The 25,809-nt window shown below is 46.6% G+C and overlaps 1 protein-coding gene across 3 annotated transcripts in view; it reads left to right on the top strand.

Annotated features, from left to right (window-relative positions):
- The window catches only part of SLC38A9 (solute carrier family 38 member 9), a 1,177,634-nt gene extending 1,152,802 nt beyond the window's left edge, over positions 1-24,832 (top strand). For all 3 annotated transcript variants that reach the window (XM_069627285.1, XM_069627284.1, XM_069627286.1), the window contains one exon: positions 24,198-24,832. In XM_069627285.1, coding sequence (XP_069483386.1) covers positions 24,198-24,363 — 166 coding nt within the window. In that variant the 3' untranslated portion in view covers positions 24,364-24,832. The remainder of the gene's footprint in view (positions 1-24,197) is intronic.
- The last annotated feature ends 977 nt before the right edge of the window (positions 24,833-25,809 follow it).

The following is a 25,809-nucleotide window of genomic DNA, read 5'->3' as shown; positions in this document are numbered from 1 at the left end:
CACACCTGCACCCTACTTTCCTGCCACCCTCTGGCCGGCCTCCCTTGGCCCGCTTCCTGCTCCCACCTGTGAGGCTAAGAACTTCGGGGTCATCTTCGACTCCACGCTCTCCTTTTTTCCTCACATAGCTGAGGTCTCTAAGAGGTCACACTTCCAACTGCACCTCCACAGTGTTATTCTTCCTTTCCTTCGCCTAGAAGCTCACTGTCTCTAGAGCTCTGGTTCTCTCTAGGCTGGAATACTGCAACAGCCTCTTTCTAAATCTACCTGCTTCTACTCTCTGCCCTCTGCAACTCATCCAGAACAGGACTGCAAGAATTGTCCTTGGCCTCAAGCCCAGGGATCGTATCACTTCAGCACTGAAATCTCTGCATTGGCTCACACTGGCTGCCGGGATTAAGATCAAGACCCTCTGCATTGTCCACAAGGCCTTCTGGGGCCTGGACCTGAATACCTCCAACTCTCTTCATAAATACCTTCCTACTTGAGCTCTTCGCTCCTCTGCTTCCAACTCCCTCAGGGTCAGTCGCTTCTCCAAGCAACAAGTTGGTGGTAGCTCTTTTTTTGGCTTGGGCTTCCCTCTGGCACAGCCTCCCTGCCTCTCTGAAACTTGAGGAGAATCATCTCCAGTTCTGGAAGCACCACAAGACTTTCCTCTTTGCTTCTGCCTTCTCTCTTCCTCTCCCTTGCTGATGTCTTGGCTGAAACTGCACAGGCCACCTGGCTACCCTCTGATCTCGGGCTCAGGTCCCCTTCCCGCCCAGTTGCACACCTGCACTGCCCCCCGCAACCCTTGCACTTGGGTCTGTATCTGTAACCCTACAGTTCCCCTACCTGCACTTGGACAGCTGCTGTCTGCACTTACCCTTGCACCTGCCACCCGTCGGTCGCACTTCTTGTTATTGTTTGATACCATGTACTGTACTTCCCCACTTCCCTTCCCCTCACACTTTTCCGCCACCCCTCTCCTCTGCACTTGCACGATCTCAATGTCACTTGGCCTAGTAAGATCGTTGCCTCTGTCCTCCCTTTGTCCCCCCTCCCTTGCCTTGTCACGCCTTGAAACACTTGTGTATAAGCACGTTATAAATGCCATATCATATATCAATAGGAAGCAGATAACATAAGTTCAGACAAATAGCTTGCCTTGGTTTGTAAAGCGTTCAAGGCTGCTTACAATGGAACTATGTGACCGTGTATAGTGTGGTGTCTTGCTTTGTGTTAAAGTGTGTTTAAAAAATGGTCCGTTTTAAATAGGTCTGTTCCCTTGTAACCCAGTTGTGCTATATACAAATGAATATAACATGCAGCCTCCTTCTTGATTTTCTCCTTTTGAATTCTCTTTGCAGAGGTCTCATACCTCTGGCATTCTTACATGACTCTCTGGACTGGAACCATTACTACTTCTTGTGACCCAGTGATCTGCTCCCCACTACCTCCCCCTGCACCCCTGATTGCTTGTAGATCCCTTGCTGCCAATTGCCCACCCTCACCCTCCTTTTATCTCTGCTTTCCTTAGTGTTTTTCCCCCAATGATTGTAAAACACTATTGGCTTCATTACGAGTCTGGCGGCAACCAGCTGTTTTTTCCGGCTCAGTTACCGCCGGACTCGTATTACCATTCCGCCTCCGTGACTCCCAGAATTACCAGGGCATTACGACCCTGGTGTCCCGGGAATTCCGGATGCGGAATTCGGAAAATCCCCATTCCTATTGAGTCCAATTGGACTCGATGGGAATGGGGAAGTGGAAACACCAGCACCATCTCGTGATGGTGCTGGTTTTTCCACGTCCGCCTGCAGGCGGGCGGTGTTAAACCCGCCAGGTCAGACCTGGCGGGAACGCCACCTTCCGCCTGCAGGACTCTAGATCGGGCGTTCCGGAATTAACAGTGGCGGCGGGTTTACCGCCACTGTTATTTCCGGACTGCCCGACCCATATGAGGCCCTATGTTGCTGCCGGAAGCTAGGTCTGCACTAAAAAATAGCATAATAATAATACTGCAGCATTCACTTTGCCATACATTCACTTCTTCACATTTACCTCTTCATGCATTTACTGATTCTGTTTTTTCACTTCATCATACATTCATTTTGTGATAATGGGGGAGACCCTCTGCACCCCACTTCTTTTCTAACTCGTATTCTTCCCCTTGATCCCAACATTAACTTTACAGCTAATTTTACCATATCTCTTCCCACCAAATGCAGAAGAGGTAAATGCATGAAGTAGTACATGTCTGATGAAGTCGGTGTAAACAAAGTAAGTGTTGAAGGTTTCCTGGTGAAGTAAAGGGGGTATACCCCTCTGCAGTGTGATGAACTAATTTTGTGTTTGTGTCTGGCCAATACCATACAGTGAGTCAGTCCATGAATAGCCTGTTAAGCAGCTGACCCTTGACTATGGGTCATTGGTTGAACAAGCAATGCCTCTAAAGGTAATCATCTTCAACCAGGAAGGATAGCTCAGGGGCAATAATATGGCCTTGTAAACAAGACTACACTGAGCAGCATGGGTTTGGGGCCCAGTCCTGTTACTACGCGTAGAGCCTGGAGTTGGGCATGAAGCGCAATATAAGAAAGATTTAGTTACATTTTTTTAATGTAAATCAGAGTTTAATATTACTATTCCCACTTGTATACCTCCACGCTGGAGACTACTCTGCAACAAATTGAGGGATATTTGGATAGAGTGACTCAATACTGGTTTTCATCGGCAGAAAGAGAGGTTTTCAATGCCCGTATCATGACTCAGGAGATTCTACTTGCAATTCAGGTTCTCCCGGGTTGGAAGTCCCTGGGACCAGAGGGGTTGTCTGCAGACTTTTTAAAGGCCTATGCAGCGAAGAAAACTCCATGCCTACGCCAGGTCTGCCGACATGCGGTGGAGGGTGGTGTACTCCCATTGTCAATGACAGAGGTGATGGTAAATTTACTATTGAAGCATGTAGAAAGACCCACTGGACTGTTCGGCTTATCGTCAGATCTGTCTCATAAACACGAACAAAATTCTTGCAAAGGTGCTTTTGTGAAAGCGGACAAGTCTGGGTTCATTCCTAGTTACCCTCTTAACCTACCTCTCATCTGCCTGCTAGCTAACATGTTCTCTTGCCTTTAACCTGCCTCTGTCCCTCACTTGCTCTGTCTCCACTCTAGCACTTCACCCATCATGGTTACATCCCAAGTACAGCTGGCCGTACTGCCTACCTGCACTTACAAATGCACAATGTTCATTGTACTTAATATATGTGTGTCTACTTATTTATTGTCCCTGGTGACTGTTCCATTTACTCCCCTCCAAATCCTGGTCAGAAATGTCCTGCAAACTCACCCCATTGTAAGAAGCTCAGTGCTTCCAGTCAAATCTGATTTCTTACCTATTGTACATTCTTTGGTCATCAAAAGAGCATTTTTCCTCTTGTATATAAATACATTCCAGGCAGATCCACTTCATATGGACTCCATCGAGTCTTTCAAACTGATTGCTGCTGTGGATACGGAGGTTCCGATGGTTGCAGCCCTCATTGACGCAGAAAAGGCCTTAGATTCTGTTGCATGGCCTTTTATGTTCGCTGTGCTCTGAATGATAGGGTCAGGCTCTACATTTATTTCTCTAGTATCACTGTTGTATAGTCTCCCCACTGCTAGGTTGCTTGTCAATGGCCACTTATCCAACCCATTGCCAATGGGAAGGAGCACCAGACAGGGATGTCCCCTCTTCCTCTACTGTTTGCGCTTACTATAGAGCCCTTAGCGGAGCGACTGAGAAAGCTGCTTAACTCCTTGAGTGCTAAGGACGAGTATGCTCATCCTTTTTGCATAAACTTGATTAAAGCTCAGCAGCTCAGGGGTTAAAGATTGTCTTTTGCATAGAGGCTTGCAATTATTCATGCACAAATTGATCATTTCGCTGTATGCTGACGGCATGACACTACATTAAAAATGCCAGTGGTTAATTTGGCACTGGTTATGGCCGATGTTTGGAATTTGGGAGCTATTCAGGATTAAAGATTAATGCCAGGAAATCAATACTTTTCCTCCTCACTGATCGAGTTGTGAAATATCTGGATTTAAATGGCAGAGTGAGAGTACACGATACCTATTGGGTTGTAGTGGCTCGAGACCCATGTGTACGATGGAGGGACAATTTTGGTTCAACGCTGTAGAAGAAGGAAGAAGCAGTCAGGCGGTGAAGAACCTACTGCTGTCACTTTATGGTAGAATATCTCTCGTAAAGCTGGTCCTGCTCCCTCAGTTCCTTCACTTATTCCTCAGTGCTCATCTAACTGGCACAGGGAAACAGTTTAAGAGAAATGCGGGTAGGTAAAAGAGCAAGGGTTCGCTATGAGAATCACGTTGCCCTACTTGACAGGGGCGGATTGTCACGGCCAGATTTCAAAAATGATTTTCTTGCTGCTCAGGTGCAATTCCTATCCCACTGATATCGTCCAAAATCAGATAAGCCCTATGTTCAAATAGAGAGGGTTTTGGCAGCCCCAGCTCTTCTGAGGGTATCTATTGTCAAGGCTCTAATGAGGGTGACCAAGGCGAAGAACGTGGTCGACTATACTTGAGGAGCATGAGCCAAAATAGCACCTAAAATAGGCAAGATCCACATTTTCTCACCCCCGCTACCCATCATCTATATCCCAGATGTTCCTCTCACTAGCGAAAGAGCCTATGTACAATGTATGGGAAAATTGGGCTTATCCAGATTCCAGGACGTTTCCCAGGGGCCAAGTTCTGTCTCTTGAGGAGTTTAAAGCATTAGGAACTGTCACAGCTTTGGACATATTTCTTGACTTAAGGGCGCAAAATGTCATAAAAGGGCTCTTCACTACATTTCCAGCCCAGCCAGGAACCATGCAGCAATTGCATTATGCTATTGAAGCGCAGGAGGGGGGCATACTTACAATGTACTTATATGCCAAAATAACAGAGCGGGTGTCTGGGTGATTTGACAAACCTAGGGGTATTATCCCATTTAACCCCCAGACGTCCTCTATTCAGGTGGCCAGGTAAGGCCACCTGAATAGTATGTATGTGTAGAATGTATAGCCATTTGCAAATTTCTTTGGTTGCTCTCTCCTAGGGATGTTTAATGCAGCTCAGAGTGCATTATTTTGCAGAATCTCCAATTTGTTGATTATGGATTTGTTGGCACCTAAGTATAGGCCATTGCAGTAGTCCAGTTTGTACTGTATAAATGCCCTGGCCAATATAAGGCAGCTATTGGAGGACAGTAGAGGTCTGCCGGCCCTGATCAGCTTGCCAGTGTAGGCAGTGGCTGAGGCAGTCATATTTATTTGTTTGGTGAGGTTGGTGTTGGCATCAAGGTAGAAACCAAGGGTTTTTGAACTTTTGGCAATAGGTATATTGTTTCCATCAATGAGGATGCTGCTGTAGTTGGGACTGAGTTTCATCAGGTTGTTGGGTGAGCTGACTGGGAGTAGCTTGGTCTTATCATTCAGGCAGAAGCCATGTGTGACCATCCATGCCTGAATGATGGTGAAGACTTCGTTAATCCGGCAGACATCATAGTCGTAGGTGCCTGATAATGTTAGGAGTATCTGGGTGTCATCTGCATAGTTGGTGTAGGTGACACCCAGACGGTCCAGTTTGTCAAATGGGGGCTTTCTAAAGATATTATATAAAGTAGGCGATACACAGGAGCCTTGTGCGACACCGCAAGTGATGGAGATCGGGTCAGCCGCAGCTTAGTTCTGTTTGCGAGCAAGGATTGGATCCACGTGACAGCAGAGTTGGAAAAGTGGTTGCATAGGATTTTATGGTCAACCATGTCAAAGGCTGCCAAAAGGTCTAAAAGAAGTAGGATGGCAACTCTGCCTTTATCTTTTAGTTCATCAATCTGACTTTTAAGGTCATCAAGGGCAGTTTCTGTTCCTTGTTGGGCTCTAAAGCCAGATTGACGGATTCCTAATAGTTGGATTGTCTCTAGATAGTCTTGAATTTGCAAGTAAGCAACTCTATCTAAGATTTTCAGTAAGAACGGGACAGCGGTGATCGGTCTATAATTGGTGGGTATAGACGGATCTAATGTTTGTTTCTTGAGTAGTGAGAGAACCTACAATTGTTTCAAGTTGCTTGGGACTGAGTTGCTGATGAACGAAGAGTTTATTAGTTTGGTAATAAAGGGGGATAGATCTCTGGCTGAGTCTTTTATAATCTAAGCTGGGCAACTGTCACATTTACAGTTAGATGGTTTCATGGATGCTATGATTTTTTGTACCTCAGGTATGGCTACCTTCTTGGATGTGAAACCTGAGTTAATGTATAATGATGATGGCTTGATTGGACTGGTAGATTTACCAGAGATGAGTTGGTGCTGTTTGTCCGCTATTTTGGCTTGGAGCCCTGTGATTTTATTGGCGAGAGCATTCTGAATGCTGGTGCACCAAGGTTTGTTCTTAGTGCAGGTATCTGTAAGTAGATTAGGGTTTTCTAGTTCCTTTAAGATGTTGAATAATTTTCTAGTGCTGGATCCTGCCTGGTTTATTCTGGCGTTGAAAATGTCTTTTTTGGTGCGGATTATCTCACTTTTATATAAAGCAGTGATATTAGTTAGGTTGGCTTTATTTTCTGTAGAAGTTGTCATTTTCCAAAGTGTCTCAAGCTTTCTTTTTTCTGTCCCTAGTAGTTTAAGTTCAGGAGTGTACCAGGAGTTCTGATGTGCTCTGGGTTTACCTCTGCGCAGTTTTAACGGGGCAATGGTGTCAATGGCTTTAGTCATGGAATCATTGTAGGTGTTAACCAACAGATTTCAGGTCAGCTGTGGCAGGTAGTGCATTAAGTATGGGGACTACCAAAGGTATTATAGCTTCAGCTGTGATGTTGCGTTTATTCCTGGTTGGACATGGTGGTACAATAGGGGACTTTTTAGGCTCCAAGTTGTTGATATTGATTTCTAGGGAGAGGAGATGATCCGTCCACACGAGTGGTGAGGTGTCCTTAAGGGCAATATTGCAATTGAGGTCTACTACCCAGTCGAGTATCCTTCCTTTCTTATGAGTGGGTTGGGTGCTTATTTGTAAGAAGCCTTGTTCAGCTAGTGCATTGGCAACAGAGGTAGCTGGTAGGTCATTAGGGGCATTATAGCCGAGGTTGAAATCACCACGGATGATGTTTTGTGCCGAAGGTTTAGAGTTCTCACCTACTAGTGACTTAATATCTTCTTCGAAAGATCCGGGGGGACCTGGAGGCCTATATATTAGGTGAATCATGATAGTATTTTTGGGAGACTTTTGGAGCTTGACTGTGAGGAGTTCACAGGAGAGGAGGTGGCTAGTTTAATGTCTAGGGTAGATTTAAAGATGATGGCTACACCTCCTCCACGAGCATTGGGTCTATCAGATCTGAGGATGGAGTAGGTGTCAGGGATAGCTAAGGTTAGAGACTGGCCAGCTGCATCATGCAGCCAGGTTTCTGTCACGGCGAGGAAGTCAAAGTTGTTAATCAGAATGACATTGGCGATTTCGGTTGTGTGGGCGACTAGGGACCTGACATTTAGTAGCGCTCCTTTTAAAGGGGGTTTTTTGGTACCCTTCTGGATGTGACTAGAGCTATTGTCGACTGAGTTCTTTGTCATGTTGGAATAGGAGTTTTTGTGAATGAGTTTAGTATTGTTGGAAACTGTACTCCATCTATTGGTCTTAGTGTTAGGTTTGGCTAGTGGGTTGATGTTCATGTGAAGTCTGCTACCTATTCTGTTACACTCTGTTAGGTCAGGGTTGGCGGTGAGTATGCCTACTTGATGCTTAGTTGCAGAGAGTGCGAATATAAGTGTGCCATGTTTGTGGTTGGGTGTGGTATCATGAGCATGGCATAGTGAGCAGGATCTTAGGCGGTGACACCTGGACTTGCCAGTGATGGGATAGGAAAGGTTGTTTCCAGTGTTGGTGTAGATGCGGGCGTGCAGTCTTATGTGTGTGTTGGTGCTGGTTTTAGTGTCATCTGTATGGTCATTAACGCTAGTGGTGTGGGAGTGGTTGGTGCCTAGTGGAAAAGGTGGCATAGAGGGCAGAAATGGTGTAGGGCAGGTGATCGGATGATGCCGAGGACAGGCAAGTTTAGATAGACCATTTTTGTGGGCTACATAGTGGTTACCGCTGCATGGTACACTATCTTGAATGATGCAATACGGGAACATGATTAAGGTAAGCCAGATTAGCATGGTGAGTGGATGCTGCACTAAAGGTAAAGTACCTTGCCTAGTGCTCACAGTCACATTGGTGAAACTGAAGGCCTTAGGTCGGGGTAGAATGAGTAGGCTTAGAGGAGGTAGTGGTTAGGAATGAGCAAGAGCTAAACACATACTGGGCAAGTGGTAGCACTGATGGGCATAGTTCTTGCATCTAAGATTAGATAGCAGATATAAGTAGTAGAACATACATGGGCTTCTCAAAAAATGCAATGTCAAGCGGTGACATAGGTGGGGCTACAAGGTGCAAAGATCAACAGTCACCCAAGTGGGCCTCTCAAACTGCAATGGAGAGCGGTGTCACAAATGAGTCTTTGAAATGCGGTTAACAGGCAATAACACAAGTGGGCTTTCAAGATGCAAGGGGCGCTTTAACTAAGGCGTAGTAGCCACTGTAGCCAGGGACCACATATCAAACACAACAGGGGTTAGGTTAGTGGTCGGTGAATACAACTTCAAACCAAGTATACAGTAGTACAAATATCATACAAGGCAGTAGTTAAGCAGTTACTATGAGTACTAGGGCTAACGGATGGCAGCGTAACTTTTAGAGAAACAGTAGTGTAAGCAGAGGGCAGCACTGCTACAGAATGTGGGTGGTATGCAGAGGCTCGCATACCATTGTAAGTTGCATGTTAGAGTTACACATTGGGTAGAAGGAGCAGGTAAGATTAAATGGTAAACACATCTAATAATAAACAGGTAGTGGAACAAAATACATTAGCGGTCAGCAAAGTAGCAATGGGCAGCAATGTGCGAAGGCTTGCAATATAGCAGTGCCGCGAGGCAAAAATGGACAGTTTGCTCAGAGTCACGTTAATGAGGAGATGGATTTTCGCAAGTGAGGTCAGCATTACAAGGCAAAGTGATGATGGTGAGGCCACAGGGAGCTTAGCCTGTGGTATGAGTCCAGGAAGCCTAAGTGTAGGAATTCCGTTTAGTAGCCAGGTGTACTAACGGAGAGATCCTGGCTCTGGCCTCTGTCAGCTCTGGTCAGGCTTGGGACAGGAGCCTGCCGTGTGTAGTGTGCCTTTTGCTGTGAGCCGGCACTCGCTGAGCCTTTCACTCGGAAGGAAGGAAGAGAAAGAAACCTCAATCTAAAGATAAACAAAGCCTTTTCCCAAACCATGACGTTAACCTTTTCGCTCTTTCCTCAAAACCTAGAAGATATTTTGTTGCCGAACTTCCTCCTTCTCGGTTACCAATCCAACTCTATCACTAGGGAAACAGGAACAAACATCCATTCATTATACTTACCCCAAAAATCCCAATCAGGTGAAACCATCTCCTACCCATCTAAAATACAGGGAATGCTTGCATAATAAAACATCAGAGATATGGAATACTCTGCCTCATTAAATTATAACCACAAGGCCAGAAGAACCCCATATGTCCCATTCAATTCACAAACACCTTATGACCCCCCCCCCTTTCTTATCACACCCCAGGTCCCCCTCCCTCAGTCTGCATGGAGTACCTTAACACCCTTTCCATTTCCCCCTTCCCACATAATACTGACGAGAAGTGGCAACTAGGAGCCATAAAGATTACCCATAGGAATAACATGGGGGGAAAATAAGGGAAACCTACCATAGAAGGAACTCAAGTTGTCCCACTAAGAGTCAGGCATTCAATAGTAACCATTCACACCTGACTCCACTTGACTGTTTTTTTCACTATAAAATGTGTAGTCTGACACAAAGGTATGAGCGAGTAGGAGAACCAGCAGGAGAACGAGTTGGGAGGAGAGCCGAGCCGCCAGTATTGCCCAGGACCAGAGGCCATGAACCGGGACGCTGAGATGATGGGAACTGCGGTGCAAAATGGCAGGCATGTGGCAAGGGAGCCGTGTCTCCCGGGTGCCGAGAAGGGTCCGTATGTGGGAGCCGAGAGGCATGCTGGAGCCTCACAGAACCTGTTTGTGAATGCTTGTTCCCCTTGGCCAGTGAGACAGCCCAGGAGTGTCCAAGCGGCAGGTGGTGAGACCTTGAGCTCGGAACGAAGAGCCGGAGAGAAGCGGCGGCGCAGAAGTCAGCCTGGTGAGTCGGAAAGCTTGCAGAGCCGAGTTGTGAAGAGCTTGATACAATGTAATTCCAGAAAAACGCGTAAGAAAGAGGACCGCGTTTAAATGGACATTCATTGAAGCCGACGGGAAGTCTTCAACAAAGATACAAGTAACAGTGTAAGCGCGAGACACGTGTGTGTGTGTGTGTGTTTGTGTGTGTGTTTGTGTATTGAACTGTGAAACGATGTGAATGAAAGAGGGCCAGGAGCCCGTGGAGAAAGGTGCAAGAGGCACAAAGGAAAGGACAGCATAAAAGAGGGTGCGGGTGACCAAAAAGGGGCCAGAAGGCCATGGGAAAAGGTGCAGGGGGCACGAAAGGAAAGAACAGTATAAAAAGGGTGCGAGGGACCCAAAAAGAAAGAAGCAAGTGCAACAGTACCCGAAAGCATGAAAGAAGCGTGCAAGATGCACGAGGCACAAACAAAATAAAGAATAAAAGTCTGTGTAAGTGTGCACGGAAAAGCAAAGGAACATTGGAAAATGATGCAGGAAGCACCTGAAGATAAAGTGCAGAAGGAAGTGAAAGTACTGAATCAAGAGATGGGCAAAGGGTCAGAGTGGTCACGCTGAGGAAAAGTAAAAAGCCTAGCTTTTTCGAAAGCCTCTGATTCTATCCCACAAGAGGATGGAATGCAGGGAAAATTGAACATGAGAAAAGGCACATCCTAACCAGCTGCTTTGTTTTGCAAGTTGGAAGAGGCCTTAGCTAGGGGGAAGGGAACCTGGAACCTTGAGAGGCCTATTAGGAAAGTAGACTGTGATTTACATTGAAAGCTGAAGGTGAACAAGTTAGTTTGAGGAAGGGTACCCCAAAGAACTCAAGAACATTGGAGTTGTTTGAATTCACTGTAAGGGTCCTGTGGAGAAGGTCGTACGAACAGAACCAGTGAGTGAACCCCTCTGTGACATTGACCACATTGCACCTGGTGAGAAGACCACCTGAAACCAGCTTTGGTTTCGCATTTTTTGTTGAACCACTCACTATTTTTCTTTTCCAAAAAACTTCCTATCACATTTTTGTACAGCAAGAGAGCAAGCAAAGTTTAGATACAGACGTACTTTTGTTTTGGACTTTTAGATAACGGCGGCCATTGAAACATCAGTTAAGGGAATCATTCTTTTAGAGTTAGGATGAGTCAGGCACCACCCCAGGAACCTTAGTAAATAAAGGTTTTAAAACTAATACTTTGAGTCGGTCTCCCTTGATAGCATGCTTGCCTCACAGTGGTCAGAGGATTCCCATCATGAATGGGATGAGTCCCCTGGGTAAGCGATTCTAGAAAAGGTATGGAAATACTGCTGCAGGCAAACTAAGCTGGTCTCCCTCAATAGCAGGTTCAAACTACTACACTTTAAATACTTAAATCAGAGCTACTACATGCCAGCGAGCCTACATAGGATCTACCTGAATGTGTCAAACAAATGTGAACGGTGTGTATATGCACCAGCTGCTTTTTTACATTTAGCCTTCGGGATGCAGCTCAGTTGTGTGCTACTGGACTGAAGTCTTCTAAGTTATTCAAGAAATGGTGGGTGAACAGGTTGAGTACTCTCCAAGGGTGGCACTACTGGGTTATACAAAGGATATTCAAGGGCACCTTGGATGCCTTGTGGAAGTGCTACTGGTTCTGGCTAATAGAAGAGTAGTCATGACCTGGGGTAGGGGTCCCCTGCCCCGGTTGAGCAGTTGGCTAAGGTATGTTGCGTATTGTCAGGACATGGAAACTGAGTATAGGGGTATACTTCAGCTCTGTCAACCCAGAGGTATTTGGGGCCCATACCGGAGTTATCTATTCTCTGAATCGACTGAATCTTCCGATAGAAGACACGATGGGAATGCTGCTATGGCATGTCTGAGAGTCGTTCCATGTATTGGCAAAGGATTGAGTGAGAAGGAACAGAGAGGGGTAGGCTTTCAAACTATAATAGTGGTGCAATATGTGCATCTGGCATTGTTACTGGGAAGCTCTGATGTAATAATGCTGTCACTGTTTTGTTTGTCTTTTGTATGCTTAAAATTAAAATAAAAAGATTTACAAAAAAATGTTTTGGTAGTACTGTAAGAGATTGTGCTGAGTGATCCTTTCGTGCAACTGGATGGCGATGGTTTGATCACTTTGATAAGAAAGGGTAGATGCATGGTGGAGCGATAGTTGGCCAGGTCATCCAGGTCGAGTCTGGGTTTCTCCAGCAGGCGGAGGATCTGTCCCATTTTAGTTCACCTGGGAAGGTGCCTTGGGTGGAGATGTATTCATGGCATTGAAAAGTGATGCAAGTGTTTCACCTATGATGAGCTTCACAATGGAGGGTGGGGTGATGTCGTCTATGTAGTTGGTGAGTTTGAGGGTTGCAGGAGTGCTGGTCAGGTCTTCTAAAGTTTTTGTCCTGAATTTGGTCAATCATGATAGTTCACAAGCTGATATTGGTAGGCTGTTTGTGATGTGTTTTGAGCTCACAATGCGTTGCCTTATCTTCTCTATTTTCTTCGGTAATAAGAAGTTGTTGCTACCTTTGCATTTGTCAGTAGATTGTGATTTTGCTATGTCTGGCAGCCTGTTTATGCAGTGCTCCTCGGCATGAAAGATTGATCTGCTCTCGTTTGATGCTTACATGGTGGTGGTGGTTGTGTAGTAGTTTACTTTGACTCTGTATGCTGAACAGTGGATTCTCGGTTGATGAGTTCTTCCAGTTGACTGTATTTTCCACGGTACGTTTTGTGTCGGTGTATGGCATGCTTGCTTTCAATGAGTTCCTGTGTGTGGAGGGCTTATATTTATTGAATGGATCAAAGTTTCAGTGGTGCATGGGCGTTGGTCATCTCAGCTAGGGCAGTTAAATGAAATGAACTGGGTGCTGACATCAATGCCAAAGTGACGAGGTTTCCTTCCGGTTTGTTAATGTGGAAGTTCTTGAAAGAGTGGTGGGCTGTCTTGGTTGTTTTGGGTGGTCCCTGGTGGCAGAGTGGTGAAGCAGGATGGGTATGGCTGAGTGGTCTGTCCAGTCCAATGGTGGTGGAAGACATAAGATGGTTCCAGCTTTGGTAAATACCAGGTTGTGTTTGTTGCCTTGCTGATGGTTGGTTTTATAATAGTTGCTCTGTCTCCATGGAGTTAAGTAGTTTGAGTGGGGGCGTGGCTAGTTGCCATGGGAGGCAGACTTGTTCACTGGAGGATCCGAGTATTGAGAAGCTACATACTTCTGGTTTATACCTACAAGATAACTCAAAAATGGGCAAGGGGCTGTAACGAAAGACAGGAGAGATTTGTGTCTGAAGATGAGGCCATGGAAGCACTGATTGAGGGAGAACGGTCGCATCAGAGATGGAACTTGTGTGAACAAAGAAACATGGCAGTGCGGCAAAGCTGAGGACAAAGACATCATAATGGACCGGATTGAGAGGAATTAATGAGCGAGGGAGGCGGAGTTACAGAGACAGAGGGGTGCATCCTATGGGTACGTGACTCGAGGAAAGCAGCAGAAAAACAGAATAGTCTGCAGGCAGCTCTGCCAGGCTCCCAAGGAAATGATTGAAGACTGGTGGGGGAGCGAGTGGCGACTCTGAAGAAGGGCTGATGCTTGCAAATACCCGTCAAGAGGCGGCCGCTGTTGGCGAGTAGATAAGGCATCAGTGACCAGGTGGGGACATCCGCGAACCAAGAGGGCAGCTGCAGGAAGATCGTGAGCGGCCTGTCACGCTTGGGTAACACCATGAGACATAGCTCGGGACAGAAGCATAACCCTAGCCCACGGTGTACCCGCGGTGACAACAGAGGAGGGATCTGCCGGCGGGAATTTGCAAACAGGCGGTAAGGAGTTGGGGGGTGAGGGGAGCCCTGCGCTATATAGATAGACAATAATTCCATACTAAGAGGGCTCCCTTCCGCCGTCCCGCCGTCCCTAGAATTCCTGGGTCGCACGCCCCATTCAGCACGTTGGTGAGGATGGCGGCACTCGAAGGGGAGGACAACTCTCTCAAATTGAAAGCCCACACAGTGCGGGATACATGGCGATTGAGCTCCAAACCCCTGTCTGGGCCATGTGACATTCACAGAGAACAAGGTAGGTGTTGGGCAGCAACAAGTGCCCCTCTGGGTCCAGAACCTTGGGCAAGCAGACACGGAGGCCCTGCAGAAAGGAAGAACACACTTGCCAAAGCATGCCAGATGGGACCACTCCCCCGGTGTGTCTTCCCTACATATCTGGAAGAACTTTAAGACTGACACACAAACAGATGCCATGTACGCGCACTATAATGCCGACCGGAGACACCTGCAAGGGAAGCGGTAACATACGTATGTGTTACTGAACACATACGTATGTAAGCTCCTTGCCTCATGAAGCGATGAGGCAAGGAGCACAAATGTGGGCAACGCACCATCAGTGGAATAAAGGACACACTTGCATCAAGATAAGGGTGCACAAGTGCAGCCACCAGTGGGGTTGTCGCCCTCCCAAGGCTCTGGGGATACGGTAATGCCGGTCAGAGGAGAATAGGGGGTGCAGCGGCTTCTGGGGATGCGGACTGTCCTCCACTACTGGAACAACGTTTCTCCACGACTGCCAGCGCACTTGCTCTCTTCAAAAAAGGAGCACGTAAAGGGAAACATAGACTGTCCTGGTGCCCTTAGGTCCTAGGAGGGGATTCCAAACGGCCTACGTGCAGGTGGAGCACCGCCCAGTGCAGACGGGGTACCACATAGCCAGGTCGCAATTGCAAACTAAGGACACCCATGAGAACATTGCAGGCTACAGGGACTGGCAATACGGAAGAGATGAATTAAGGGGACCTGCCCACACAGCCACTCCTAGGGTACAGCCTGTCCTCCTCTATCGGAGGTACGATATTGCAGAGAGAAGCAAAGCGCCAGCGGATAAGTGGCACCTGACTGCTCCTGTTGTACGGGACAAGGAGGCAAGGGCAGGTGCAGCAAAGAAGACAAGTTTTAGTGCCCCGACACATGTGAGAATACCAACGCACGGAGTGAAGCACAACTCAAGAAGTGAATCCTATATATGATATGATATGGCATTTGTAACGCGCATATACACAAGTGTTATGGTGATAAATCTAGCCACCACTACACGCCACGCCGCGTGATTTCAAAAGACCAGGGCAACACAAATACAAAGGACTCCCTGACTCTGCTGCTTGACAATAAGGGGCATATTGGCGGCCACAGGATAGGGGCAGTCCTCTTCGGAACAAGGGACATCAGAGTCCGCCATCGGGACAGCGCAGCAGAATGGCGGCCAAGGGTGGCAAGACCAAGCACAAGCAGACCACACTAGAAACTTTCACGAATGGTAAAACCAAACGCCAGGATGAAAACAATGGAGATACAGACAAGCAACAGGCATCACCCCCGGCGAACATGGCAGACGCAGGGAATCAGCAGATCCTAGAAGCCATTGTGGCGCTTCAAGCAACGCTAGAAGTCTGGCATTGCTAGAAGTCAAGATTGACGCGGTGGGCATTGATGTATGGCTGCTTTGACAAGATGTCGGAGCCCTTGCAGAACGCACTGGGACCTTGGAAGTGAAAGTAAAAGAAAACACTGAAGCAAGGGGGAGGATGACGAAGGACGTAGATATCCTCTTGCAGAAAGTCAAATTACTGGAAGATAGATCAGAAGAAGCAGAGGGTCGGGCACGCAGGAATAACTTCCGAATTGTAGGGGCTGCCTGAAGGAGTGGAAGGATACAATCCCACTGCTTACGTGGAGAACATGCTGCTTCGTGAAATAGGGGCAGGTGAACTCGCACAAGGGTTCACGATTGAAAGAACGCATCGCTCCCTTGTTAGACGGCCACCACCAGGAGCTCCGCCGAGACCTGTGATAGCTGAGGTGTTGAGCTATAAGGACCGAGAGAAGATGCTGGCCTTTTCCATGTCAGGAGGAACGATGCAAAGAGCGTCAGCAAACATCTCGGTATACCCTGACTTCACGGTTCAGGTTCAGAAGAAGAGAGCCCAATATATCGCAATGAAGGCCAGACTTAGGAAAGCGGGCCTGAAATACATGTTAATATATCCATCAAAGCTCCAAGTGATATACAATGGCAAAGTCCTTTTCTTCGAAACACAGATGGACCCGCAAGTATGGATGGACAGCGCCCAGATACCAGAAACAGCAGAACAAAACCAACGTTAATAGATGAGAGGATAACGGCCCTGTCAGACGGTCGAAGCTGAATTGACTATGAATAGATGGGCATAAAAGTGTAGAACGAAGCTTAAGCTAGTTAGCAATTGGAAATGATAAGCAACATAGTAGCAATAAGATGCGATATACAGGTATCAGGAGCAATACAGTGAGTCATGGAAACCCGGTAGAGGGAACGCTAAGTGCGTGTTCACTACCCCCCTGAGAAGTTGTTTTAGGGCTGTATACGGCCCACCCGAAGGGCACCAGGAGACTAGTCTAGCGACCAGGTTGAATGGAACGGAAACGGGGGAAGTCCTAGCTTGCTTAGCATAGCTGGACATGTTGTGTTTGAGTTTGGTTTGGAGTGGGGTTTGGGGGCCAGGGGGGGAGGGCTGATGTATGGCACATATGATTAATAGATGCATCGAACTCCTAATGATGCTGGCAACAGGCTGGCGGCCTCATTGATGCCCCAACCATGGCATTCTAATGGGAGACCCCATCGGAATTATGACATGGAATGTCAGGGGGCTTAATAATTATGTGAAACGTAGAAGAGTGAGCATGTATATTAAGAGGAACAAAGTAGGGATAGCATTGTTGCAGGAAACACATCTGGATGCACAAAGGCAGAAAAACCTGGCGGGCACATGGGGCAGAGAGATGGTGGGCTCCACTTATTCGTCATATGCAAGAGGGATCCTCATTTGGGTGGATACCGCTATACCATTCAGAGTGCTGGCCAGAAAACAGATGGTGAGGGCAGAATGGTAATGTTACACGGAATGCTGGAGAACAGGGAAATATGTATTGTGAACACCTATGCCCCGAATCATGATGCCACAGTGTTCTTTAGATCATTGTATGCAAGGCTGGCACCATACAGAAATGGAATCCTGATTTGGGGAGGGACTTTAACTGCATGCTAGACCCAACTGTGGACAGATCGGATGAGAAACACAAGGTGCTACATTTGCTTCTGAGGCATTTTCAGTTACGGGACCTATGGGGGGTGGAACATGGGGATGGTAGGGGATACTCTCATTACTCAGCCCCACATAAGGTGTATACTAGAATTGATTGTGTTTGCTAGAGCGGAACATAGCACTGACTTCTTGGATACAAAATATTTGGCCAGGGTCTTATCAGAGCACTCCCAGCTTGTGATGCGATGGCGAGTGTCCGCTCTGAGACCTCCCGTACCCACATGGAGGTTGAGGAGTGAATCACTGTTGGACAAATCATTCACCGAGTATATCAGAAAAAGCAGAGTTGGTTTATCAAAGTCAATGAGGGGAGCGTACAGAAGGTGGACACGGTCTGGGAGACGTACAAGGTAGTCATAAGGGGGGAAATGATAGCAGAATCGGGGGGCGTGCAAAAAAACATTAACAACCTCAAGAACATGGAAGAGAAGTTGCTGGTATTGGAGAAGGGAGCTAACACAAACAAAGAACATGTGGATGAAGTGGTAAAACTGAAGCAGGCATCTTTAGTACAGTTGGACAGGTTGGGGAAGTTTAATGACGCTAAACAACTGGAGAGGAGTCATGCGCAGGGAGACAAACCTGGCAGAATGCTGGTCTGGCTGTACAGACGCCAAGACACTAGATCCCCCATATGCTCCATCCAGAACAGACCAAGATGAGAGAAATACGCATGCTGGCATAAACAAGGTGTTCTCTGAGTATTACAAAGCACTGTATGCAGCGCCCCCAGTGAGTGCAGAGGAAGACTTGCAAGATGTCCTGACCTTATTACCCTGCCCTACTTAGATGCACTTCAAGCAGAGGCACTGGAGGCACCCATAACTCTGGATGAGGTTGTAGCTACGATCAAAACATTGCCTACGGGAATGGCACCAGATACAGATGGGCTCCCTAGCGAATTATACAAGGCCTATGCTGATACGCTGGCGCCATTGATGGCTAAGGTGTACAATGAGTCACGCGAAGATAATATACTTCCGGAGAGTTTGAAAGAGGCCCTGATAGCTCTTCTACTTAAACCACATAAAGTAAGTACAGAATGTGGTTTCAATAGGCCATTATCACTGTTGAACCAAGACAGCAAGATCCTTATGGCAGTCTTGGCTAACAGACTCCATAAGGTAATAATTATGGAGAATCTCAGGAGACTGTCCCAGATGATTTACAGCACAGCAGGTCGCTCGGCGGACTGCGCGGTGGCCTCATTAGATGCAACTAAGGCATTTGATTCAGTACACTGGAATTGGTTGTATGCCACTATGGTAAGGATGGGGATTGGGCCGCAATATGAGATGGGTGCAGTTGATATATACTAAACCAATGGCCAGAGTCCGAACAGGGAGCGTGTACTTCGATTAATGGCAAACTGTATAGAGGCACGAGACCGGGCTGCACACTGTCCCCAATGCTGTATGTTATAGCAGCCGAACCCATGGCTGCGTACTTGAGGCAGGAATATGGTGGTGCAGGGATAGACATATGGGGGATAAGGCATGTGGTGTTTATGTATGCAGATGACACGTTGCTGTATTTATGCAACCCAGAGACGAATTTACCAGACATCCTGGAGGTACTGGATAACTCCAGCGCATTTACGGGAATAAAAATAAATAAAAATAAGTCTTGTCTGTTCCCGTTGGCGGCGACAGTGACTGTGGCTGCAGGGGACTTGCCGGTCCTTCCTCTGCCCTGGATCAGGGACTCATTTCGGTATTTGGGTGTCAATATCTATCACGACCCCAAGTGCGAGCATGATTCCAACACGGTGCAGGCTAAAAATGGGTTGTAGAAGTCCATAGAGTTTTGGAGTAAGTTACCTCTGTCAGTGATGGGCTGAGCGGCGCTGCTCAAAATGATGGCTCTGCCAAGACTCATTCATTGTTTCGTGAGCGTCCCATACAATATCCCAAGGACCTTCTTCCGAGAGTTGGAAAAAATGTATAGGGGTTTCCTATGGCGGGAGGCGAGGAACAGGGTGGCTCTGAGCATACTGGACACAGTTCAATCTGGTTTTCGCCCGAGCTGAGGCACGGAAAGTGTTCTGGTTGCTGTTCTAGACGACATGCCCAGGCTGGTAGACACTGGTGGTGTGGGGGCCCTGATATTATTGGATTTATCAGCGGCCTTCGACACGGTCGACCACTCCATCCTGTTGTCCCGCCTTGCTCAGTTTGGTATCTCAGGGCAGGTACTAGCCTGGTTCAGGTCGTTCCTTGCGGACTGTTCACAGACCTTAGTTATGCCACCTTTTCTTTCTTCTCCTTGCCACCTGAGTTGTGGGGTTCTTCAGGGCTCCTCCCTGTCGCCTATACTGTTCAACATTTACGACACCCAGATATTGATCCGTTTAGATTTGGATCGATCTGAGGTGTTGTCGTGCCTGTGGGGGTGTCTGGCGGTGGTGGGGGGCTGGATGGGCCACAACTGGCTCAAGCTGAACGGTGACAAGACGGAGGTGATGGTGGTGGCTTGCCCTCCTGACCCGAAACTCTGGGTGTCCTCCTTTTGGCCCTCTTCTTTGGGCCCCCTACCCACCCTAGTTAAGAAAGTAAAAAACCTGGGTGTCATGCTATCAGCCACTCTGTCTATGGACCAACAAGTTACGGCAGTGTGTCAGGATGGCCACCTCCAATTAAAAATCCTGAGGAAGGTGCTGCCCCTGATTCCGGCTCCTCTTCGTCCCCCGGTAGTGACCACCTTGGTGCTATCGCAGATAGACTACTGCAATTCTTTATATCTGGCCCAGCCTAAGAAAATGATAAAACGACTGCAGCTGCTACAGAACTTGGGCGCTCGGGTGGCCACTGATACCCCTTACGGAGTCCACATCTCACCGGTGCTTCGGACTCTGCATTGGCTCACGGTGGCCCAACGGGTGGAGTTTAAGGCCTTATGTATTGGTCATCGTGCTCTTCATAATCAGGGTGCGGAGTATCTCAAAGTAAAATGTTCTCGCTACGATCCTACGCGCAATCTGCGTTCCGCCACTGCCGAAATGCTTCTAGTTCCTAGATACAAGCGTGAACGGGCAGGTTGGCGAGCTTTCTCAATTGCCGCAGCTACTCTGTGGAATAAGCTTCCTTTGGCCATCAAACAAATCTCTAATTCTCTTCAGTTCAGAAAGAGGATTAAAACCTACTTTTTCTAACTTCCCTTTGAGACCTCCTTTGGATTCCCTCAAGGGAACAATCCGGTTATCCTTATCTGGTAGACTTGGGCATCCGCGTGAGGAAGAGGGCATGCAGAATAATGGGGCTAGTAGATCCCTTTCGCCACAGATACTGATAGCGGCAATTCTAGAGAGTAGACCAGGCGGCAGGGTAATGGTGAGATCAAGATGGGAAATGTGCGGTATAGCCACGGTAGGGGACCTGAGGAGTGAAAGCAGGCTGATGACTTTCGCAGACCTGCAGGAGACCACGGGCATACATGAGGGCCAGTTTCTGTTGTATAACACAGTGATGAGGGTGCTGCGAACTAGATGGCCGAATAGCAATGATGAGACCATAGAGAGTACAGAAGTCGAGGCGCTGTTGGCGGTGGCAGAGGCAGGACACGCGATCTCTAGGATCTATGAAGTATTAATAGAGCGTAACTCTAGAACAGATTTGAAGTGTAGGGAAAGATGGGAAAGGGAATTGCGGAAGACGTTTGAGGAAAGTGAATGGAAAGAGATAACTATGTATCATAACAAAGTATCTATGAATGCCAAACTACAGCTGATACAATTGAATATTACGCAAAGAGAGTACCTTACACCCGCTGTTGTTGCAACATTCAGAGGTGCGAATAGACAAGAATGTCCTAGATGCAAGATAGAAATTGCGGGCCTTAGACACATGTTTTGGAGATGCCCTATAGTGCAAGGGTTCTGGAGGGGGGTGGCACAAAAAGTGGCCCAAGGTGGCATAGAGTTGGATATCCAGACCCCAGAAGCTTGCATACTTGGCAGTTTTAAGAGAAGTAAGAACGATAATCCGCTGAATAAAATAAAATATTTGATGTACATATTAGCCAACCGCAGCATTGCTATAAGATGGAAAGATGCTAAGGATCCAAGCATTGATGGATGGTGAAGGGCATTAGAGAAGTGGGCTACACCGGAAACTGGAGCATGGGAAAAAGCATTGGGTGACCAAAAAGCTGATCTGGGTATGGATATTCAAAGATGGATAGCATTGACTGTGACTTTGTTTACATTCCATAGCGATGAGGATGCCACTCAGGCTGCATTGAGGGAAGTAGATGCTGTGTGATTCAAAATGTGTAGTTTGACAAGTAATGTGCCGGCTAAGTTGGGGGAGGGGTTATGGTAGTTTAGATGTAAGTTGACAAACACGAAAATGATAAGCTGTATGATAGTGTGAAGATTGTTGTTGTTTATTGGTATAAGAAAATATGCAATAAAAAGTAGTTTCAGTAGTCTCTGCCTGATTTTCCTGGTGGCATGTCTCCTGGGCAGCTAGAGGCCTCAGACGAAGATATTGTTTGAATGATAGATTGATGATGTATTGATGAGGTCTGTGATTTTGTCAAAAGGTCGTGTTGTTTTCGGGTTTTCACTGGATCAGCTGAAAGATAGCTGTATGAGTGAGACGTGGCATCTCAGTAGTTCCATGGATGCAGTGTGGTTTGCTCAGACGTGGCATCTCAGTAGTTCCATGGATGCAGTGTGGTGTGCTCATAGAGGGTGCATGACCATGAGGGATTGTGGATGTAGCAGGCTCTTAACCCCTGCTTTCTCTTTGTGGTTCTTCTGTTCGATATTGTAGCCTGTGGAGATGAGGACATCCAGAATGTGTGTGGAGGTGGGGGATACAGGGCACGGGGGTGGAAGAGGTTGCTGTGTGTCGCTGTGGGAAATAGCATCTAAGTTGAGTAGTGATGAGGTAATCAATGTCTGCTGCATGAAGCTGTGAGATGAGCATTGATGAGCCTGAGGTTGTGTTTACGTTTTGGAGCTGAGGTGTGGTTGATCATGAGTCAGATATGTAAGGCTCTGTGACTTGGAAGTGCATGGGTGTGTATTGGGTGTTTGTGTGGGTGAGAGAGTGGATTAATGGTGAGTGAGGTGTGATGCACAGTTGCTAGCTTAACCGAGATGCATGGAGCAGTGTTTTTGGACTGTTCCAGGTAATTTGAAGTAAATTTTGAAGTAGAGATATCTTGTTTTGATTTTGAAATTGAAGCAGGATGGTTTTCGGTAGGCGTCCTTCTATCTACTCGCATTGAATCAAAAGTGTCGGAAGAGCTACATGGGTGGGTATTTAGAGTTACACTTCTAGTAGATCTCCGATGATCTCATGCTGTTACTAATTGTAAGTAGGCATTCCTCCAAAGTGGAAGGATGTGTGGAGGTCACTTGGCAAGCATTTCCCAGGAGTGCACTGTAACATTTTTAATTCATCAACCTCATTCTTTTTTTTTTCTGACGTTGCTTGCCAGTGTAATTAGTGGGAAAATGTGTTTATAGGGTGCCTATCTCAACTCCTAAAATGTTGATTTCCAAAGAACCACCTTAGCTACAACAAATGTTGCCTATGGGTTTAACTCTGCTTTCAATACGCAGCAAGCTGTTGCTAGCGGCAGCCCGAGCACCATGGGATAATAAAACGTTTACCTTTAGGAAAGAGCAAATTCTGGGATCCAAGGAAAGTCATCAAGTAGATCATAGGGGGTTTGAGCGAACATTTGGAGAATTGGTTTTCCTTGTCAGTCACAAACCGCATTTTCCTTCATGGCATTGGCTGTGGTTAAAACAGCATCCTGTAATATTTCCAGGTTGAATTCAAGATGCCCCTTTGGATTTGTAGGTAGAGGTTTTGTGGGTAGGAAGATTAGCTTTGGTTAATACCTCTTACCCCAGTTTTCCCTGTTAAGAGGGCCCCAGAGGAGTATTGAGTCAATTCACTACAGGGAACAAAGGGTTTGCGAGGACTGGATCAAACTTGGGAGGAGGTGAGGCTCTTTGAGGAGAAGTCTCTATCATCCAGCATTGTTTTCTCTTTACCCAAATTGCAATTATCTTGTACTGCTGAGAGGGTAGTGGGGGATTGGAGGGGGAAATCGTGCTTTCAACAAGGGTGTGGTGTCTGTTTACCAGCTTTGAGTGCAGCTTTGCATGTGTTTGTTATTGACTTGGTGTGAGAACAATGAAGACCAAAGAGCTGTATTCCTGTCCCGTGAGGAGCCACCAACTGGTCCTCACAATTATGTGGACTCTCTGTATTTGTAGGAGGAAAGGCCATGGCCCTAGTTGGAATAAAAAAAATCAGTTAATCAGCTGGAGGGCAAGGAAGGCTGGTTGTTGTATTCCCGTCAAAATTGGTTTCACTCTGGGAATTCTGCAATTGCGGTCTTTAAATCCATATAGCTTCATCGCCTCTCATCTTCTGACAGCAGGTACCCACTAGGTTATGGCCAACAGAGAGAGCATTAACTCTCAAAAACCCTCAGAGAAGAGTACAGCATTTCCCTGCTCCATCTAACACTTGTAGAAGCAGGTGAAAGAGCTCCAGTGACAGAGAGGCCATATGAAATCGTTTGGGGGACAGTGAATGCTAGTAGTTATAATTTCATCCATGTCAGTTTCCTTCCAATAATTCTGCGACAAGGGTTCTAAATGTGCCACCGCGCTTTAAAGCTTCCTCGCCTTTCTCTCTTCAGACAACTGTTACTGAACAGCTTAGAACCATTATTAGTCAACCATGAGCATGCAAGACTGCTCTTAATTTGAATACTTGATACAGGCATTTGACATTTTAATTTTTTATTTTGCAGGTACTCCGGAGCAACCTGTGGTCTAGCATTCGTGTTTGTTTACCCGTCTCTCATCCACATGATATCCTTGTACCGCACAGGACAGCTTACATGGCCAACACTCATCTTCCACGTCTTCATAGTGGTGTTAGGATTGGCTAACCTTGCGGCGCAGTTCTTAATGTGAAAACGCTTCATCCTGTGGCTTGTCCTAAGATTCTTGACAACTTTCTTGGACTTCTGGGCAATATGTTTTCACTGCACTCAGTTACTGATGATTGCCTCGCTGATGCTCAGATGCTTGCTTGGGAGCTGCGAACAGGATCAGAGAAGTGACTAATTGCAAATGGTTCTTTAGGTTGAATAAAACAAACTTCTATTCTTCTAAGAACACTATGGTCAGAGAAATGGAATGTGCTGTTCATCATCCTATGCTATATCCATTTCCCTATCAATGAGGGATTCCATGTAAACTAAAGGTGTGGTAAAGTAGTTCTTATTCAAAATAATGTGAAAGATGTAAGTTATTGGGCTGCTATACCCTGGAGTACATCACTGAAAACAGGGTGAGTGCTGGTAAACCTCACTTCATGACCAAGCTCACTAACGCAATACTCTGTATGTATTGCTTTTATTAAAGTATTGATGTTCTAGGATTCAATGCTGCATTATTGCTAAATGGTTGCCAGAGAACATGTTAACTAGTTGGAATGTTAGTATGTTTGAATCATTTTTGCTTTTCTAGTTTTTGTGGTGTTTGGTCTGGGTCAAGTGGCTAATGGTTTATGGTGAACCAGTTGCCACAACCTCAATGCTTGTTCCTTTAAATAATTCCCCCAAGGAAGTAGTAGACAGCCTATGTACTTTGGAGTCTTCAGATAAGTTTTAAAAATCTCCACACCTAGTTTTATTTATTTATTGCATTTATAAAGCACGCTGGCAGCCCAAGGGTATCGAGGCGCTGTTACAAGAAGATAACTTAGTTACAGGGGTCAGAAACATGTGTTACGTACAGATCGCTTAGTTACATGAGGCGTACCAGTGTTACCAGCAAGACATAACTATACAATGGGTGTCCCGAGAACTAGGCACCAGCAGGTTCAGACAAACAGCAAGGTTTCGATTGCTTTGCGGAAGGCTATGTGAGACGATATTCCTCTAGAGAGAGGTGGCAAGGAGTTCCACTGACTAGCAGCGATGAATGGGAAGCTGGAACCACTGGCCCTTGTTCCCATGACCTTGGGCACTGTGATTAAGTTGGTGTAGGGGGTTCTGGTTGGTCTATCTGAGGATGGTCTGGTAATTCTTTGTGTTAGATATTGGGGGGTTGCGTGGTTGATGCATTTGTGTGTAAGAGCCAGGGTTTTAAAGATGACACATTCTTTGATGGGAAGCCAGTGGGCTTGTTTCCTGGCAGCCTGATATGTGGTCCATTCTGGGGATGCTGATGGCAGCCCGGAGTGCATTATTTTGGAAGGTTTGGAGGTTTTTGATATTTTTTGTAGAGGTGCCAACAAAGAGGACGTTGCAGTAATCAAGTGTCCTGAGTATGTTTGTTCCACAGACCTAGTCCTCTTAACGCAAACAAACTTCTTTCTAAAGATAACCTATGAAATCTTGTGTAAATAGATTG

Source organism: Ambystoma mexicanum, chromosome 6p, assembly GCF_040938575.1.
Source record: "Ambystoma mexicanum isolate Mex_15411 chromosome 6p, UKY_AmexF1_1, whole genome shotgun sequence".
NCBI lineage: Eukaryota > Metazoa > Chordata > Amphibia > Caudata > Ambystomatidae > Ambystoma > Ambystoma mexicanum.
Note: the sequence above shows the minus strand (reverse complement) of the source record. Positions and strands in the feature narration are given on the sequence as shown.